At 44.8% G+C, this 20,045-nt stretch overlaps 1 protein-coding gene across 1 annotated transcript in view; it reads left to right on the forward strand.

Annotated features, from left to right (window-relative positions):
* The window catches only part of GPR153 (G protein-coupled receptor 153), a 169,212-nt gene that overhangs the window by 37,521 nt on the left and 111,646 nt on the right, over window positions 1-20,045 (forward strand). Inside the window, exon 2 of the mRNA XM_073656697.1 lies at window positions 10,303-10,808. Within this exon, the coding sequence (XP_073512798.1) occupies window positions 10,432-10,808 (377 nt within the window). The 5' untranslated portion in view covers window positions 10,303-10,431. The remainder of the gene's footprint in view (window positions 1-10,302; window positions 10,809-20,045) is intronic.

Raw genomic sequence — 20,045 nt, forward strand, 5'->3', positions numbered from 1 at the left:
TCCTTTAACATCTATGCTGCACCACCACAACCCCCATCCTCTGCACCTGACCCCCTGAGGCTATACCTCACCCGTTGGGGGTTATACCATCAAAAGCTGCACCTACACCATCAGCCTCAGCGGACCCTGCTGCAGCGGCGGCCATAGTGACCGCAATACAACGGGTGGCGTAGTCGACATTAAGAACTTATTAACATCTGTAGGACTGCCACATACAACTGAGTTTGACACCCTGGGCACGGACCGGGTCACAGCCACTCGGAAGACTACAACTCCCATCTGATCCGGCTCCGGATATTCCCCCTAAAGAATATGGCCCAGGGGGCGCGTCAACTTTGGCGTAGTCGGCAGGATTACGTGCCCGCAACAACCGGGTACTGCGTGCCTGAAGAAAAGAACGAGTTTACCTCAAAAAGAAGTCTGCCGGTTCCGGAGGGTCCCCGCCATCGGACCCCATCACCAGTCGATTCCAGCCGGTTGTCCGCCATTAACCGCGTTTTCCCGCCATCTGCAGAGTTTCCCGCCACTGGGAAGCGATTCCCGCCATTTCCAAAGGTTTCCCGCCTTGGAAGAGCGGACGCCATTATGGGCGTGCCAGAGGGTGGCGAGAGGCCACCTCCCATCGTGGGCCAGGACCGAAAATGGCGCCAAAAGTGGAAACCGCCCCCACCAACAGAGACTGTGATGCTAGAGGTGTCTGTCAGCGTGAAAGAACAGCCCCTGGAGCTGACAGTCACCAAGTGGCCCCGGGACCGCCCTCGAGGGGGGAGGAGACGAAAGGAGAGAACAAAGATGGGTGCCGCCTGGAGCAGTCTAGAGCGAGCGCACCCGGAGGCAAGAAGCCTGGAGAAGAGTATCGGAGGAGCTTACCCGGAGATGGCGAGAAAGCAGAGCAGCACCGGCCCGTTGGCCAGGAGCCTGCTAGAAACAGAGGAGGGAGAGCAGAGCAGCACCGGCCCGCTGGCCAGGAGCCTGCTGGAGACGACTGTAGGAGAGCAGAGCAGCACCGACCCGTTGGTCAGGAGCCTGCTGGAAACAACGACCCCACTAGGCCTAGTGGAGGTCCTAGCACAGCTCCCCCGAGACCGGGAGTGTGCACAGACCGCTCTGGAGGGCCTCGCAAGGAGGATGGCCCGGGTGCAGCGAGAGACGTTGGCGGAGTGGAGCCGTGAGATGGCCCAGCAGATCGAGACCTGTCAGCGGAGCACGCCACCCGAGACGAGGAGACAGACCGCCTCTGAGGATGGCGCGGGAGGACTGAAGGCCGGAGACGGCGCCGAGAAGGGAGCCGAACGAGTGGAGGCAGGTAAAGGGGACGTCTATACCCCAGACCGGGAAACCGCGTACCTGCCCCAGCTCCCCGTCGCAGAGCCCGAAGTCTATCCTGCCGTGCCCGTCGCTGCAACGTCACCGCCGCAGACTAGGCCTCAAACGGGAGCCGCGACCCCTGTGACGTCACACGCCTCGACCCCGAGCGTGACCAAGCAGGAAGTACCACCAGCCTGGTCGCAAGGCCTAGTACCCCCGGGCGCCGCAATACCAACAGCGCCCCCTACCTCCGCGGAGCCCCCGGCCTGGTCGCAGGGCCAAGTAGCCCAGGGCGCCGCCGTCCTTACGGTGCCCTTTACCTTCCAGATACCCCAGGCCTGGCCGCAAGGCCCGGGCAACCCGGGCGCCACCACCACCGCGCCCATAAGACCAAGAGTGCCGCATCTGGGAGAGGACCTGTACGCCCAGCATACGTGCCCGGATGGGCAGCCATTTATATGGCCACCGGAGTTCCACCATCCCCGACTCCGGAGAGAGAGACCCCTGGATGAACCCCTGATCCCGGCTCCAAAGCCCGTAAAGAGGATCTCGCCCCCGCTAGCGGAAGCACAGTTTGAGTGGGACCACACCGGAGAAGATCTTATGGGGTTCACTCAAGAGACTCGGGCAGCTGCAGCGGAGCGTGCTGAGTGCTGCCGCCAACAGCTCGAGGACTTCGAGAGGGAGCGGAGAGAGAGGCGGGTCCGGGAACAGCAAGCTCAAGTAAAGAGCGCGGAGCAGAAGAGCCGGGCCAGGAGAGACCCCCGTGCAGCGCATAGTCCCCGCACCACCGGGACTGTGATAAAGTTTAACCTGCAGCATGGGTGGGGCTTCATCCGAGACCACCACACCCTAGGCGACGTCTTCGTAACCAGGAGAGACGTTGAGTCCCACCTACCGGAGGGACACAGAGGTCGTGACCTTTACATCGGGGACGAGGTCACCTTCACCCGGCACAAGTGTGCCAAAGGACCCTACGCCCTCCATGTGCATCGCCTGACGGAGGAAGAGCTGCGGTGTGAGGAGGAAGAACAAGAGGACCCGGACGGGTCTGAAACTAGAGCCAAAGGTAACCATAAAGCAAGAGCAGGAGGACGCCGTCGCTAAGGACAGCGAAGCAGAAGCTGTATATAGTTGCCCGTCGGGGCACCGTGAACTGAAACTGAAACTGAAACTGTTGCTGTTGCTAATATAGTCCCCGTTGGGACCAGCATGTGTGAACTGTTACCCGTATTTCCCTTAATTCCCACTGACCGAGGACTGAGAGCGGTCATTCCTCCCTAATACCTGGCCGAGGACTGAGAGCGGCCATATCCTTGTATATAGTTGCGCATCCTAAAGCGCCCCCTACCGGTTTTCCAGGAAAACCAGTTTTTCCAGAAAGACTGTCGCACTTTACCCGGTCACGCGTTGCACAGTGACCGGAGGAGGAGCCAGAGGCGACGAGAATGTTTTAAATTGAAATACATATATATATAATGTTTTATATGTTTTATATGTTTATGCAAAAATTTGTATGTTTTGGTGTTTTGTCTTACAGCCCGAGGACGTGCTGTGATTTACCAGGGGGGAATGTAGCACCCTGAGGATTCGGCTGCTACAGGGGTATTGCACCTCAACCCAGAGGTGTGATATTCCACTCCCAGGTAAGGATGGAGTGTGGAACTGAGCTCGGTAGGCTGCATGCACTACATACATCCCATTTCCGAGGAGCAGGCCGACGGTACTCCCACTTAGAAATGTGCAGGTACGACCGAGTCTGTTCCTGGCTGGAGTGGGAGGGGGGTGGTACATCCCAAGTAGTGTAGGGGCAGATAGGGGGAGCAGCCTGGGTAAAGATAGGAGCTCATTGGGTGCTGGTCACCTGAGCTCACACATAGAGGGTGTATATAAGGTGGGCACCATCAGAGAACAGGGTCAGTCAGTCTTTGCAGGAAGGTCAGTCTGTCAGTCTTTGCAGGCAGGTCAGTCTGTCAGCCTTTGCAGAGAAGTCAGAGGAAGAGGAGCAGAGAAGCCCCAGAGAGAGAGAGAGGAGAAAGTAAGAGAGACCCAGAGGGGGAAACAGAAGAGAGGACTCTGAGACCCCAAATCCAATCCACGGGTGAAGAGTCGGCATCAGGGTACCGGAACCCAAGCTGGTGGGGGCAAAAACACACCCCAGCCAGAGACCGGAGGCCGTGGGCAGCGTCTGCCACGGCCACCCACCACATCCACCCCGAAGGCACACCACGTGGAGGGTCAGGGAACCCAAGGCCAAGGGTCTCCCAACAGAAGGCCCGAGGGAGCTGGACCTGGGTGGATCACTAGTGGGGACGGCCAGAGAAAGGACAGAAGGAGAGCTCAGGGTCACGCTCCGGACTCGCTTGGGGGTTGGCTGGATCCAGGACCTGGTGGATGCAGCACGGCTCGGGAGGTCACTTGAAGCTGGAGTGACCGGAACATCAGCAGTGAGTAAATACCCTTAACTGCATAACCCGACTCTGTCTTCCTTTAACATCTATGCTGCACCACCACAACCCCCATCCTCTGCACCTGACCCCCTGAGGCTATACCCCACCCGTTGGGGGTTATACCATCAAAAGCTGCACCTACACCATCAGCCTCAGCGGACCCTGCTGCAGCGGCGGCCATAGTGACCGCAATACAACGGGTGGCGTAGTCGACATTAAGAACTTATTAACATCTGTAGGACTGCCACATACAACTGAGTTTGACACCCTGGGCACGGACCGGGTCACAGCCACTCGGAAGACTACACCTCCCATCTGATCCGGCTCCGGATATTCCCCCTAAAGAATATGGCCCAGGGGGCGCGTCAGTAGGAAGGGGACAATTTCTTCAACCGGAGTACAAAATGGGCGAGGAATAGCATAACGGATTTTCCTTAGCATTTTTGGGACATTCCTAGTTTTCCTAGACAGATTCTAAATTTCGCAAATTTTTCACTGTGAATATTGGCAAATGTTGGCCCGATAAGCCTCAATTTACAATTGTGCATTCTTGGAGAACCACATCATTTTGTGCACTTATCCATATAACTAAGAGCGGAAAGGTTTGGTGTGTAGGTCAGCAGGTCATTCGTGCTTTGCAATGAATTACGGAAATATATTTTTTCCCCCAAATATCCAGAAGATCGAAGCCGCTCAGAAACCAAATACATGTCTTCCATTTAAACAAGGTGTTTAAAAGATTATGTCTGGCATGGAGATTAGTGCGATTATTAAGATGTAAAGGTCACTTGACAGAAGTATCAACGTTCAGGTTATTTTTATCTGTTGCATTATGAAACACACACTTTGGTGAATCATCGTTTTATTACATTCTGTACTTTGAGAAAAAGGTGTTCAGATTGATGTTCAAAGCTTTAGGCTTTAAGACAAAATATCTGCAGAAAGACATTACAGACACAGTAACAGCTCAGATTGAAAAACTGAAGGAAACATGTAGAGCACTTATGATAAGAAATTGCACTTTCCTACAAGTGAAACTCAGTGTCCTGAGAGAGAGCGCCATCCCTGAGGACAGCGGCTGTTACCTACAGATAGGATGGAGCTGGATGAATGGCTTTTGATAGACCTGTTTTACATCACCATGTCTCTTCCTGGATTTGACAGTTTGGTCAAGAACATTCTTCTATCTGTTCAGATTCACATTTTTCACCCTAAGGGGCAGTAGGATAGGAATCATTTTCTCCATAGAAGAAGCATTGTTATATTGGTATATTAATATTATACTATATATACTTTTGTATATAGGAAGCAGTATTACAGTAGATATATATTTTTATACATACAGTTGAAACCAGAAGTTTACATACACTATATAAAAAGACACATATGCATGTTTTTCTCAATGTCTGACATGAAATCAGAATAAACCTTTCCCATTTTAGGTGAATTAGGATTACCATAATTTTTAAGATTTGCCAAATGCCAGAATAATGAGAGAGAGAGAAGGTTTTAAGGCATTTTTATTACATACTGCAAAGTCAAAAGTTTACATACATTTCATTAGTATTTGGTACCATTGCCCTTAAACTAAATGACTGATGTCTTGAGATGTTGCTTCAGTATTGCCACATAATCTTCTTTTCTCATGATGCTATCTATTTTGTGAAGTGCACTAGTCCCTCCTGCAGCAAAACAACCCCACAACATGATGCTGCCACCCCCATGTTTCACAGTTGGGATGGTGTTTTTAGGCTTCCAAGCTTCTCCATTTTTCCTCCAAACGTAACAACGGTCATTATGCCCAAAAACTTAAATTTTAGTTTCATCAGACCACAGGACATGTCTCCAAAAATTAAGGTCTTTGTTCCTGTGTGCATCTGCAAACATTTATCTGGCTTTTTTATGTTTCTTTTGGAGTAATGGCTTCTTCGTGGCAGAGTGGCCGTTCAGCCCATGTTGATACCGTACTCGTTTCACTGTGGATATTGACACAATCTTACCACCTTCCACCATCATCTTCACAAGGTCTTTTGTGTTTGTCCTTGGGTTGATATGCACATCTGACCAAAGCACATGCATCTCTGGGACACAGAATCCATCTCTTTCCTGAGCGGTATGATGGCTGGACATTCCCATCTTGTTTGTACTTGCGTATAATTGTTTGTACAGATGAACGAGGCACCTTTAGGTATCTTGAAATTGTACCCAAGGATGAGCCAGACTTGTGCAAGTCCACAATTCTCTTCCTGATAACTTGGCTGATTTCTTTAGACTTTCCCATGATGCTACATAAAGAAGCAGTGTGTTTCCGGTGTGCATTAAAATACATCCAGGTGTGTCTCTAATTAACTCAGATGTTGCCAAAAAAAACTATCAGAAGCTTCCAAACACATGACATCATCATATGGGCAGTCCAGAATTGTTTAAAGGCATAGTAATCTTAGTGTATGTAAACTTTTGACTTTGCAGTAAGTAATAAAAATGCCTTAAAACATTCTCTCTCTCTCATTATTCTGGCATTTGGCAAATATTAATCATTATGGTAATCCTAATTGACCTAAAACGGGAAAGGTTTCTTCTGATTTCATGTCAGATATTGAGAAAAACATGCATATGTGTCTTTTTATATAGTGTATGTAAACTTCTGGTTTCAGCTGTATATTCTTGTACATAGGGGTAGTATTATAGTAGTTATATTCTTGTGCATAGGGGGCAGCATTATAGTAGTTATATTCTTGTATATAAAGGTAGTATTATAGTAGTTATATTCTTGTACCTAGGAGGCAGTATTACAGTAGTTATATTCTTGTACATAGGAGGCAGTATTATAGTAGTTATATTTTGTATGTAGGAGCAGTATTATAGTAGTTATATTCTTGTACATAGGGGGCAGTATTATAGTAGTTATATTCTTGTACTTAGGGAACAGTAGTATAGTAGTTATATTCTTGTACATAAGGGGCAGTATTATAGTAGTTATATTCTTGTACATAGGGGCAGTATTATAGTAGTTATATTCTTGTACATAGGGGCAGTATTATAGTAGTTATATTCTTGTACATAGGAGGCAGTATTATAGTAGTTATATTCTAGTACATAGGCGCAGTTTTATAGTAGTTATATTCTTGTACATAGGAGCAGTATTATAGTATTTATACTCTTGTACATACGAGCAGTATTATAGTAGTTATATGCTTATACATAGGGGCAGTATTATAGTAGTTTAGTTATATTCTTGTACATAGGGGCAGTATTATAGTAGTATAGTTATATTCTTGTACATAGGGGCAGTATTGTAGTAGTTATATTCTTGTACATAGGGGACAGTATTATAGTAGTTATATTCTTGTAAATAGAGGGCAGTATTATAGTAGTTATATTCTTGTACATAGGGGCAGTATTATAGTAGTTATATTCTTGTACATAGGGGCAGTATTATAGTACTTATATTCTTGTACATAGGGGCAGTATTGTAGTAGTTATATTCTAGTACATAGGAGCAGTATTATAGTTGCTATACTATTGTATATGGGGGACAGTATTATTGTAGTTATGTTCTTCTACATTGGAGACAGTAGTATAGCAGTTATATTCTTGTACATAGGGGCAGTATTATAGTAGTTATATTCTTGCATGTAGAAGCAGTATTATAGTAGTTATATTCTTGTATATAGGAGCAGTATTATACTAGTTATATTCTAGTACATAGGGGCAATATTATAGTAGTTATATTCTTGTACATAGGAGCAGTTTTATAGTGGTTATATTCTTGTACATAGGGGGCAGTATTATAGTAGAGTGAAGAGTCCCTAAAATAAGAGGGCAATTTAAGGGCCAGAGGCTGTAGAATGTGATCAATATACACACACGGGCGTTCGAAAAGGCCACCAATACCTGAGAGCATGATTCAGCCTAGTCTCATACACCCACTCCACCACACTGTTGGAGAGTGGGACGAGACTGGTTTGACTCCTTTTTTTGATACATGCCTCTGATGCAGCTGAGCACGTTCCCTGATACTGGGACCGAACGCGCGCTCCCGCGCATGCGTATAGCGCAGATGCGGGTAGCGCGCACCCCGGAAGTATTCATGGCTCTGCCTCTGCAAGTACTTCCTGTGGAACAGCGCGCACGCGCTGGCACAGCAGGAGAATGGCATGCGATGTGGACCCTCACAGCTGATCCCAACCCAGGTAATCATTGTATTTCGAGAATATAAATACAGGACTGGTCCAACTGTCCTCACACCACATCTCTCCCCTGATGAAGCCACAACGCTAGTGGCGATACGCGTGGGGTAATGATCTCTTATTGACCTACCTATCTTTTGCACATTGAGACAGCTCTATTCCTAACCCACAGGTTATATCTTGGGAATTGTTTATTTTTCGATTCAGGGACTTGCGTCCCCTCTGCTTATATATTCACCCCTTTAAAGTTCCCCTTCCCTGTGGGTTCAACTTAACAATTTAGACATTTAGGATAAGCTGCTATTATCTATTGTTATATCCTCAGGACTATAGGGGCCTGTATGGGCTTACATACATAGCTAGGTGCATTCTATGTTTCCAGACATCTATTGGAGGTGTTTTTTTTTGCGATAGGAGGTCTTATCTTTGGCCATGGTTGGTACATATTGATATGTTATATTGTTGTGGTATTTATTGAAGCACATTGCTCTTTTAAATGTTTTTAATCTTCTATGTTGTGTCCAGTCCTTTTTCTAATTAATAAAAATTATGATATTTTATACTTAAATGCTCCCTGTCTATTTATACATACCACTTCTCCTTGTTGCATGTCTCATATTCTAGTACATAGGAGCAGTATTATAGTAGTTATATTCTTGTATATAGGGGGCAGTATTATAGTAGTTATACTATGGTACATGGGGGACAGTATTATAGTAGTTATATTCTTGTATATGGGGGCAGTATTATAGTAGATATATTCTTGTATATAGGAGCAGTATTATAGTAGTTATATTCTTGTACATAGGGGCAGTATTATAGTAGTTATATTCTTGTACAAAGGAGGCAGTAGTAAAGTAGTTATACTCTTGTACATAGGGGCAGTATTATAGTAGTTATATTCTTGTACATAGGGGCAGTATTATAGTAGTTATATTCTTGTACATAAGGTGCAGTATTATAGTAGTTATATTCTTGTGCAAAGGGGGCAGTATTATAGTTGTTATATTCTTGTACATAGGAGCAGTATTATAGTAGTTATATTCTTGTGCATAGGGGCAGTGTTATAGTAATTATATTCTTGTACATAGGAGCAGTATTATAGTAGTTATATTCTTGTACATAGGGGCAGTATTATAGTAGTTATAATCTTGTACATAGGAGCAGTATTATAGTAGTTATACTATTGTACATGGGGGACAGTATTATAGTAGTTATATTCTAGTACAGGGGGCAGTATTATAGTAGTTATATTCTTGTACATAGGGGGCAGTATTATAGTAGTTATATTCTTGTACATAGGGGCAGTATTATAGTAGTTATATTCTTGTATATAGGGGGCAGTATTATAGTAGTTATACTCTTGTACATAGGGGCAGTATTATAGTAGTTATATTCTTGTACATAGGGGCAGTATTATAGTAGTTATATTCTTGTACATAAGGTGCAGTATTATAGTAGTTATATTCTTGTGCAAAGGGGGCAGTATTATAGTTGTTATATTCTTGTACATAGGAGCAGTATTATAGTAGTTATATTCTTGTGCATAGGGGTAGTGTTATAGTAATTATATTCTTGTACATAGGAGCAGTATTATAGTAGTTATATTCTTGTACATAGGGGCAGTATTATAGCAGTTATATTCTTGTACATAGGAGCAGTATTATAGTAGTTATACTATTGTACATGGGGGACAGTATTATAGTAGTTATATTCTAGTACAGGGGGCAGTATTATAGTAGTTATATTCTTGTACATCGGGGCAGTATTATAGTAGTTATATTCTTGTACATAGGAGCAGTATTATAGTAGTTATATTCTTGTACATAGGGGCAGTATTATAGTAGTTATATTCTTGTACATAGGGGCAGTATTATAGTAGTTATATTCTTGTACATAGGGGCAGTATTATAGTAGTTATATTCTTGTACATAGGAGCAGTATTATAGTAGGTATATTCTTGTACATGGGGGACAGTATTATTGTAGTTATGTTCTTGTGCATTGGAGGCAGTAGTATAGTAGTTATATTATACCAATGAGGAAATAGTATAGTAGTTATATTCTTGTTCATGGGACTAATATTATAAAGTGCTTGCAAAGTAAAATTAATGGTTAAATGGACTGGTATTGTGACAACCACTTTTCTAAAGCTGACTTGTGCTCAGAGCAGTTGTCACCTACCTTTCCCATTGCAGCTCCGTAGACATGCATGGCATACAAAGGTACAGTATGGTCCCATAGCTATTGGTTTCTGCCCACTGCCCAGATGGTCAGAATTAAACTGTGTTACAGCAATGATACCTGCACTGCGATATTATGTTAATATACTCTCCACATATTTATATCTTACAGGTTTCCCAGCCGCAATGGGTATATTGTTATTTTCCAGAACACATTTCCACTAGTCAAACAACTTGTACCAGAAGATGAATTTAACATTATTGCTGGTCTCCATATCTGATCCACTATTATCTTCTCCTAATGGTGCCTTCACCCTCCACCATGAATGATGAGCAGAGACTGCACAACAACGCGGTAGCCTGGCTTATATGTTCAGGGATCTCACTTTTAGCTAATGCCTGGGGGATTCTTAGTATAAGTGCCAAACAGAAGAAATGGAAGCCTTTGGAATTTTTAATCTGCACATTGGCCGGAACTCATATTCTTAATATGGCCATACCCATCACCATGTACTCGGTGGTTCAGCTAAGAAAACAGCACTCGGACTATGAATGGAATGAAGGGGTCTGCAAAGTGTTTGTCTCTACATTCTACACCTTAAGCCTTGTCACCTGCTTCTCTGTCACCTCTTTATCCTATCATCGTATGTGGATGGTACGCTGGCCAGTAAACTACAGGTAGGTCTCCAGAATCCCAGGAAAACACCTCAACTTCGAGTTCTTAAGAAGAAACATTTCAATATCTCCATGACCCTATCTTATCAAGTATTATAGTTGAAAATTAGTCATTAAATTTATACTGATGAATGTAGGGGACCCCCCAGTTTAAAGTCACATCTTCCCAAAGGTGCGAAAAAGGTCCATATGTAGCCTACATGTTGGAAAATTTCAGAGGAGCATCATGATTCTAATCAGTTTACATGGAAAATATGGAAAAGTGGTCTTTACCTACCGTTTGAGATATGCATAGTTATTTAACCAAAGTTGAAAGGTGGAGAACAGAAAGGTGTCTCATCCCAACTACCCTGGGTGCCTAGTGTCAGGAGAGTACCAACAAGCCATAGTATTTAGATATAGGGTTAGAGCAAAAAACTAAAACTAAAAGACAGACTAAAAGGGAGATCTTAAGTGTCTACTGATCAAGTGTACATGTAGTGACCAACAGATTTTGTGACAAACGCTTGGAGCAACCTAAGTGAGCCCTTACACCTATCCATAGTTCCCCTCTCTACTCAATACCTTAAGTGGGTGGGGGGATAAGAAGAAGCCACATCTGGTTCAAGATCTTGAGGAAGCCCAAAAAGTCCTTCTGTCTCAAGTGAGCCCATGAGAAGACTAGGACTATAAATGATGCTTAATAGTTAGGGGTCTTCTTACCAGTTTTGTAGTTTGGCCCAGGAGCTTCATGCTAGGCCTTTGTTGGATAGTGACAAACAACCCTTCTTCTTCCTCTCCACAATATGTTGGGGAGGAGAGTGACAAGCCAGATCAGGCCATCTTGCTAAAATGGAGGGAGATGGGGTTGGTTGGGTCAAAAAGAAGATGTATAATTTTTGTATCTACGTAGGCCACCTCTCCTCATTGTAAGCCTGCACAGACAATGACTAGAAAAGCTTACTCAGGGTTTCTAAACTATATCAGTTATATGACTAAATAAAACATTAAAATAAAGAATAGATTGACCATTTTTGATAAATTTTCCATTTTGTAAATATTTTCGGTCATTAATGAAATAGAAAAATAAATTAGTCTATAAATCGATATGGGGCGGCCAGTGATTAATATTTATTGATCTGGACGTCACTGTCTTTATTACACATAAAAATAATTACATGTGCTCGGTATCTGAGTTTATGTTTGTTATTGGAAAGATAATATTTTATTCCTGCCTTATCTACGGGTAATGTGGAAATTCTAGAGGAGGAAGTCAAAGGCAAATATGAGACGTAGCAAACATATAAAATTTCTTTATTGATTGTTCCAGGGGAATTGTTAACGTTTTGTGGGTTACAACAAGTAACATATTAATGGATGTTACGGTCATTATATTAATAGTTACTATCACAGATTCCCTTTTGTAGTGGATTTCCATGTTTATTTATGAGCTCTGGTGTCCTAGTAAGATCACATTCTGTCTTTGACCTTCAGATCCATAATGAATTCATGGCTGGATGCCTGAATTTATTTTCTCCTTGAACATACAGGATAAATGTATCAGACATGTATAGACGTGCATACGATTCCACCAAAGAAGGTGAAATATAAAAAGCGATACAAAGGTGGGGAAAGTCGTCTCCTGCAGATAGGCAGAGAATTACATGAAGAGCGTCGCCTTGTCATTGCATTTTTCCTGGCTGTATAGTCCCTACACATAGTGTTCTACCTCTTCCCATAGATGCCGCTCTCCAGGGCGCTCTCCATTCCCTCTGCCACTGTCCTTAGCCCTAGTGCTTTAGTTACTCCTCGCTCACTCTGTCTTCTGTGTGTGACCAGTTCAGCATGGAAAATTTGGTGTAAGGTCCTCTTTAAGATGATCTAAACTATTCCTTAAATGTATTCATGCAAGATGAGAAACTTTTTAAATACATAATATTATTTACTTTGTCACATCATTTTTTTTACTTCAAAGCTGCTTTCATAATTCTGCTATATTTTCTGGAATCTGTCAACATGCAACTAAGTTAAGCATTTATAAAACATGGAACAGATAGTTTTATCTTCAAATTTCTGCACCGTGTCTGGCAATATTTCAAAGAGTTCTAATCACCAGAGCCAGCATTGTGCAGAACAAAGAGAAGGATAACAACTAGTGTTGAGCTTTCCGATACTGAAATATCGGGTATCGGCCGATATTCGCGGTATCGGAGTTCCGATACTGAATTCCGATACTTTTAGTATATCGAATACTGGAATCGGAAGTTCCCATAATGCCTGCGCTCTGCAGTGTCTCTGAAGGATGACAAGCTGGATGGCAGCGCTCAGCTTACTGTACTTGTCATTTAGTGTAAAGGATTTATTAAAAAAAATAATAGTGTTTTCATGCACCGTCTCTTTAAAAAAGCCGGCCGGCAATTCAGCAGCGGCATACACCGGTACCCGACAATTTACAACAGAAAGAATAGAGCATCACACATAGATTAGATAGAAAGAAACATGTCAGTCACATATATAATAAGTACAGTGACAGTGTTGGTTACTGTACTTGTCATTTAGCGTTAAAATAAAGGATTTATTAAAAAAAATAATAGTGTTTTCATGCACCGTCTCTTTAAAAAAGCCGGCCGGCAATTCAGCAGCGGCATACACCGGTACCCGACAATTTACAACAGAAAGAATAGAGCATCACACATAGATTAGATAGAAAGAAACATGTCAGTCACATATATAATAAGTACAGTGACAGTGTTGGTTACTGTACTTGTCATTTAGCGTTAAAATAAAGGATTTATTAAAAAAAATAATAGTGTTTTCATGCACCGTCTCTTTAAAAAAGCCGGCCGGCAATTCAGCAGCGGCATACACCGGTACCCGACAATTTACAACAGAAAGAATAGAGCTTCACACATAGATTAGATAGATAGAAACATGTCAGTCACATATATAAGAAGTACAGTGACGGTGTTGCTTACTGTACTTGTCATTTAGTGTTAAAATAAAGGATTTATTTAAAAAATTATTTCAGGAAATTCATGAAATAATTTAAAAAAAATTGACGTGGGGCTTCGCACTATATTTGTGTCCAGCCAGGTACAACAGGCAGGAACGGGCTGCCCCCAATCACCAGCTGCCTATTTGTACCTGGCCGGACACAACAATATAGGGAAGCCCTTTTTTTCTTAATTATTTCATGAATTTCATGAAATAATTAAAAAAAAAATACGTGGGGCTTCGCCCTATTTTTGTGTCCAGCCAGGTACAACTAGGCAGCTGGGGGCTGGAATCCGCAGCGCAGGGAGGCCCAAGCTTTCTGCCCCCCCCCCCCGCTGCAAATTGCAGTCCGCAGCCACCCCGGAAAATGGCGCGTTCATAGAAGCGCCATCTTCTGGCGCTGTACCCAACTCATCCAGGGCCCTGGTGCGGTGGCTCACTGGGTAATAAAGGGGATAGGGCCAGCTTGGCATTATCAGCTGGCCCTAAGCCCGAAATTCATGGGGTCACGGCAATATTAGACATGATCGCCATGAATTTCTAGTAAAGTATTTAAAAAAAAACACAACACCCAGAATAAAGTCCTTTAATTGAAATAAACACACAATTCTTTATTGTTCTAAATTAAACCAAACTTACTATCACGCCCATTCCAGCTGAAGACAACGATCTCCTGCAATAAAAGAAAAATAATAAAGCAACCTCATCCTTACCTTTCGATGGTTCCCAGGACAGCTTCAGCTCTGCTACATCGAGATGACAGGCTGGACCGCAGCAGAAAGCTGCCATCCAGCCTGTCATCCCGCAGACACTGAGAAGCGCAGGCATGCTTGCGCTCCTCAGTGTCTGGTTGTGACGGCATCCAGATGAGCCGAGTTCATGTCCAATGAACTCGGCTCACCTCATGCACGTCACTGACAGCATGGAAGAATTCTCCTGCGCTCAGCGCTTCAGCAGGAGAATTCTCTCACACTCACCGCATGCGCAGGAGAATTCTCCCACGCTGTCAGTGATGTGCATGAGGTGAGCTGAGTTCATTGTCGGCTCATCTGGATGCCGTCACAGAGAGACACTGAGGAGCGCAAGCATGCCTACGCTTCTCAGTGTCTGCGGGATGACAGGCTGGATGGCAGCGTTCTGCTGCCGTCCAGCCTGTCATCTCGATGTAGCAGAGCTGGAGCTGTCCTGGGAACCATCGAAAGGTAAGGATGATGTTGCTTTATTATTTTTCTTTTATTGCAGGAGATCGTTGGCTTCAGCTGGAATGGGCGTGATGGTAAGTATGGTTTAATTTAGAACAATAAAGAATTGTGTGTTTATTTCAATTAAAGGACTTTATTCTGGGTGTTGTGTTTTTTTTTTAACTTTCACTATGGGGTTAGTAATGGGGGTGTCTTATAGACGCCTCTCCATTACTAACTTGGGCTTGATGTCAGCTGGCATTATAAGCTGACATCAACCCCAGCCCTATTACCCCACTGCCACCGCTACAGGGCAGTGGGAAGAGCGAAGCTAAGTGCCAGAATTGGCACATCCTATGGATGCGCCATTTCTGGGGCGGCTGACGGCTGGTGTTTCTAGCCTGGGAGGGGGCCAATATTCATGGCACCCTTCCTGGGCTATTAATATCAGCACCCAGCTGTCTGCCTAGCCTTTGCTAGCTATTAAAATAGGGGGGACCCCACGTCATTTTTTTTTGGGGGGTCCCCCATTTTAATAGCTAGTAAAGGCTAGGTATTCAGCTGGGGGCTGATATTAGTAGCCTGGGAAGCTCCATGGGTATTACCCCCTTCCCAGGCTTCAAACATCTGCCCCAGCCGTCTGCTTAACCTCCGCTAGAGACTAAAATTACGGGGAACCCCACGCCAATTTTTTTTTAAATAAATCCTTTATTTTAACACTAAATGACAAGTACAGTAAGCAACACTGTCACTGTACTTATTATATATGTGACTGACATGTTTCTATCTATCTAATCTATGTGTGATGCTTTATTCTTTCTGTTCTAAATTGTCGGGTACCGGTGTATGCGCTGATGAATTGCCAGCTTTTCATGTTTCACTGTGAGCACTGTTCCCATCGATTTGGGCAACCACCTCCCCCAATACATTCTACATTATTGTTAGTTGCTTTCCTTCATGTAGAATTAACCTACAAGGAAAGAAAGGGTTTATTTTCATTCCAATATTTGTGTCCCATTGACTTGCATTGGTTTCCGGTATCGGAATCGGCGATATCCGATACTTTTTGAGTATCGGCCCGATCCAATCCGATCTGATATTTCCTGATATCGGAAGGTATCGCTCAACACTAATAACAACTTCACAGATTGTTGCATATAGACATGTGATTTCAGCTCTGGAGTTTAATTCAGGTTGTATCTCAGGACCAGTGCTAATAAATACTGTATTACTGTAATGTATACAAGTAATGTATGTACGCAGTGAATCCACCAGCAGAATAGTGAGTGCAGCTCTGGAGTATAATACAGGATGTAACTCAGGATCAGTACAGGATAAGTAATGTAATGTATGTACACAGTGATTGCACCAGCAGAATATTAAGTGCAGCTCTGGAGTATAGTACAGGATATAACTCAGGATCAGTACAGGATAAGTAATGTAATGTATGTACACAGTGACTGCACCAGCAGAATAGTGAGTGCAGCTCTGGAGTATAATGCAGGAGGTAACTCAGGATCAGTATAGGATAAGTAATGTAATGTATGTACACAGTGACTGCACCAGCAGAATAGTGAGTGCAGCTCTGGAGTATAATACACGATGTAACTCAGGATCAGTACAGGATAAGTAATGTAATGTATGTACACAGTGACTGCACCTGCGGAATAGTGAGTGCAGCTCTGGAGTACAATACAGGATGTAACTCAGGATCAGTACAGGATAAGTAATGTAATGTATGTACACAGTGACTGCACCAGCAGAATAGTGAGTACAGCTCTGGAGCATAATACAGGATGTAACTCAGGATCAGTACAGGATAAGTAATGTAATGTATGTACCCAGTGACTGCACCAGCAGAATAGTGAGTGCAGCTCTGGAGTATAATACAGGATGTAACTCAGGATCAGTACAGGATCAGTAATATAATGTATGTACACAGTGACTGCACAAGCAGAACAGTGAGTACAGCTCTGGAGCATAATACAGGATGTAACTCAGGATCAGTACAGGATAAGTAATGTAATGTATGTACACAGTGACTGCACCAGCAGAATAGTGAGTGCAGCTCTGGAGTATAATACAGGATGTAACTCAGGATCAGTACAGGATCAGTAATATAATGTATGTACACAGTGACTGCACAAGCAGAACAGTGAGTACAGCTCTGGAGCATAATACAGGATGTAACTCAGGATCAGTACAGGATAAGTAATGTAATGTATGTACACAGTGACTGCACCAGCAGAATAGTGAGTGCAGCTCTGGAGTATAATACAGGATGTAACTCAGGATCTGTACAGGATCAGTAATGTAATGTATGTACACAGTGACTGCACCAGCTGAATAGTGAGTGCAGCTCTGGAGCATAATACAGGATGTAACTCAGGATCAGTACAGGATAAGTAATGTAATGTATGTACACAGTGACTGCACCAGCAGAATAGTGAGTGCAGCTCTGGAGTATAATACAGGATGTAACTCAGGATCAGTACAGGATAAGTAATGTAATGTATGTACACATTGACTCCACCAGCAGAATAGTGAGTGCAGCTCTGGAGTATAATACAGGATGTAACTCAGGATCAGTACAGGATAAGTAATGTATGTACACAGTGACTGCACCAGCAGAATAGTGAGTGCAGCTGTGGAGTATAATACAGGCTGTAACTCAGAATCTGTGAAGCATAAATCATTTAAGATATGTACACAGTGACTCCACCAGCAGAATAGTGAGTGCAGCTCTGGAGTATAATACAGGATGTAACTCAGGATCAGTACAGGATCAGTAATGTAATGTATGTACACATTTACTGCACCAGCAGGATAGTGAGTGCAGCTCTGGAGTATAATACAGGAGGTAACTCAGGATCAGTACAGGATAAGTAATGTAATGTATGTACACAGTGACTCCACCAGCAGAATAGTGAGTGCAGCTCTGGAGTATAATACAGGATGTAACTCAGGATCAGTACATGGTCAGTAATGTAATGTATGTACACAGTGACTCCACCAGCAGAATAGTGAGTGCAGCTGTGGAGTATAATACAGGATGTAACTCAGGATCAGTACAGGATAAGTAATGTAATGTAAGTACACAGTGACTGCACCAGCAGAATAGTGAGTGCAGCTCTGGATTATAATACAGGATGTAACTCAGGATCAGTACAGGATAAGTAATGTAATGTAAGTACACAGTGACTGCACCAGCAGAATAGTGAGTACAGCTCTGGATTATAATACAGGATGTAACTCAGGATCAGTACAGGATAAGTAATGAAATGTATGTACACAGTGACTCCACCAGCAGAATAGTGAGTGCAGTTCTGGAGTATAATACAGGAGGTAAGTCAGGATCAGTACAGGATAAGTAATGTAATGTATGTACACAGTGACTCCACCAGCAGAAGAGTGAGTACAGCTCTGGAGTATAATACAGGATGTAACTCAGGATCAGTACAGGATCAGTAATGTAATGTATGTATACAGTGACTCCACCAGCAGCATACTGGGTGCAGCTCTGATCAGCTGCTAGTCAGTGTGCTGATTACGGGTGTGGTGGCTGCAGATCCTGCTGTGAGCTCCTGATCTCTGAGAAACCAACACCTCTCCACCTGGGGACCTGCTTTCTCTCTTTCCCAGGGAGGGAGCGGGTTTCTGGGATGAGTGATGGAGCCAAGTCCCAGGCTTCTGCTTCCCGAACCAGGCCGGCGGGGGGCAGAAGAAACCAGCAACCGGCCTGCACATCAGAGGACTCGGGGGTGAGACGCTGCACCAGGAGTCGCAGCAATGTGGCTCCTACTCCTCCCGGGATTGTGGAGACCCCTAGAAGCCGCAAAACTTCCAGCATGGAGGTAAAGCCTGACAGCGGCGTGCAAGATGGTGCTCCTTCCGGAGGAAAGCGGAGTGCTCACGGAGGTGAGGCCGACCTCCCTGAGGGGGGTTGGGCGCTGCAGCGACCCCGGGAGTCTGTGTCCACCTATGCCTCCCGGGTCATGATCCGCCTCCGTGAGTATGAAGATGCCAGTAAGCTCATCAGGAGGCTCCGGGAGGAGCTGCGCTGCACAAGCACCAAAGCTGCGGGGGCCTCCAAACATAGCAAGGCTAAACTCCAGGCCGAGGTAAAGCGACTGACCAGCGAGATTCACATGCTGGAACTGAGGAAAGCTGACATCAGGGAGCAGAGTGGTCATTTCAAAGAAAAACTAATAAATGAAGACCGCTTTAGAGAAATGGCTGATACCAGAGAGCAAAGGCAGATGGGGCTGCAGCCTGAGAGCCAGGTGGATGATGAGAGTGATGATGACCAGCAGGAAGCCCCACCTGGCAGCCTGCAAAGTCACCCGCAGGCCACGTGCAGCGAGCTCCCTGCAGGACAGGCGACAGTGACATCCGGTCGCAGTTCTGCCGGCTCTGGGGAGGACAGTGACAGCAGCGGCCAGGGAGGGGCGCTAATGGCGGAGATTAAGCTCCTGGAGTCCCCAGTGTGCCTCCAAAACTTCCATCTTGGTGACGATCTACCAGAAGAGGCACCTGGGGGCCACAAAAAGGCAAAGAAGACCAAGCCAAAGCTGCAGGAGGCGGTAAGATACGTATATGCCCCCCTCCCTGTACCCCCTGAGTCGGCGGCAGGCTCAGCTCGCTATATAAGCCCCGTTGCCCAGCCCAGCCTGAGTTCTGCTGTGGATCCGGTGCAAAGGCGCGGGGAGATTACAGAGCGCGGTAGTGAGGCGCAGAGCTCCGTCTCTGCTTGTAGTAGTGGGGACGTAGCAGTAGGTGCATCAGCCGAGAGGCTGGACAGTGAGGGCGGCCCGGCGGCGGGCGTTCCATCAGGCCACGATGCTGTGGTGCGCTCCTCAGTGGGAGGGGGGAGCAGCCCGGTGTCGGGGGCAGCTCCGGTAGCCTCGGCGCCTCTGAATGCTGTTGCCGCTGATCACTTAGTTGAGAAGCGGCGGCAGTGTGAGGGGGCAGTTGGGGCTGAGCGTTCCGGTCCTCCCACGAAAGTGCTATTTTGTGTTAGCGTCGCTGGTCCGGAAGATCCTGATGCTAAAGATCAGCGGCGCCTAACAGCATCTAAAGATCAGCG

The sequence above is a fragment of the Phyllobates terribilis genome, unplaced genomic scaffold (genome assembly GCF_046119375.1).
Source record: "Phyllobates terribilis strain yellow unplaced genomic scaffold, ASM4611937v1 Scaffold_12__6_contigs__length_324123572, whole genome shotgun sequence".
NCBI classification, from domain to species: domain Eukaryota; kingdom Metazoa; phylum Chordata; class Amphibia; order Anura; family Dendrobatidae; genus Phyllobates; species Phyllobates terribilis.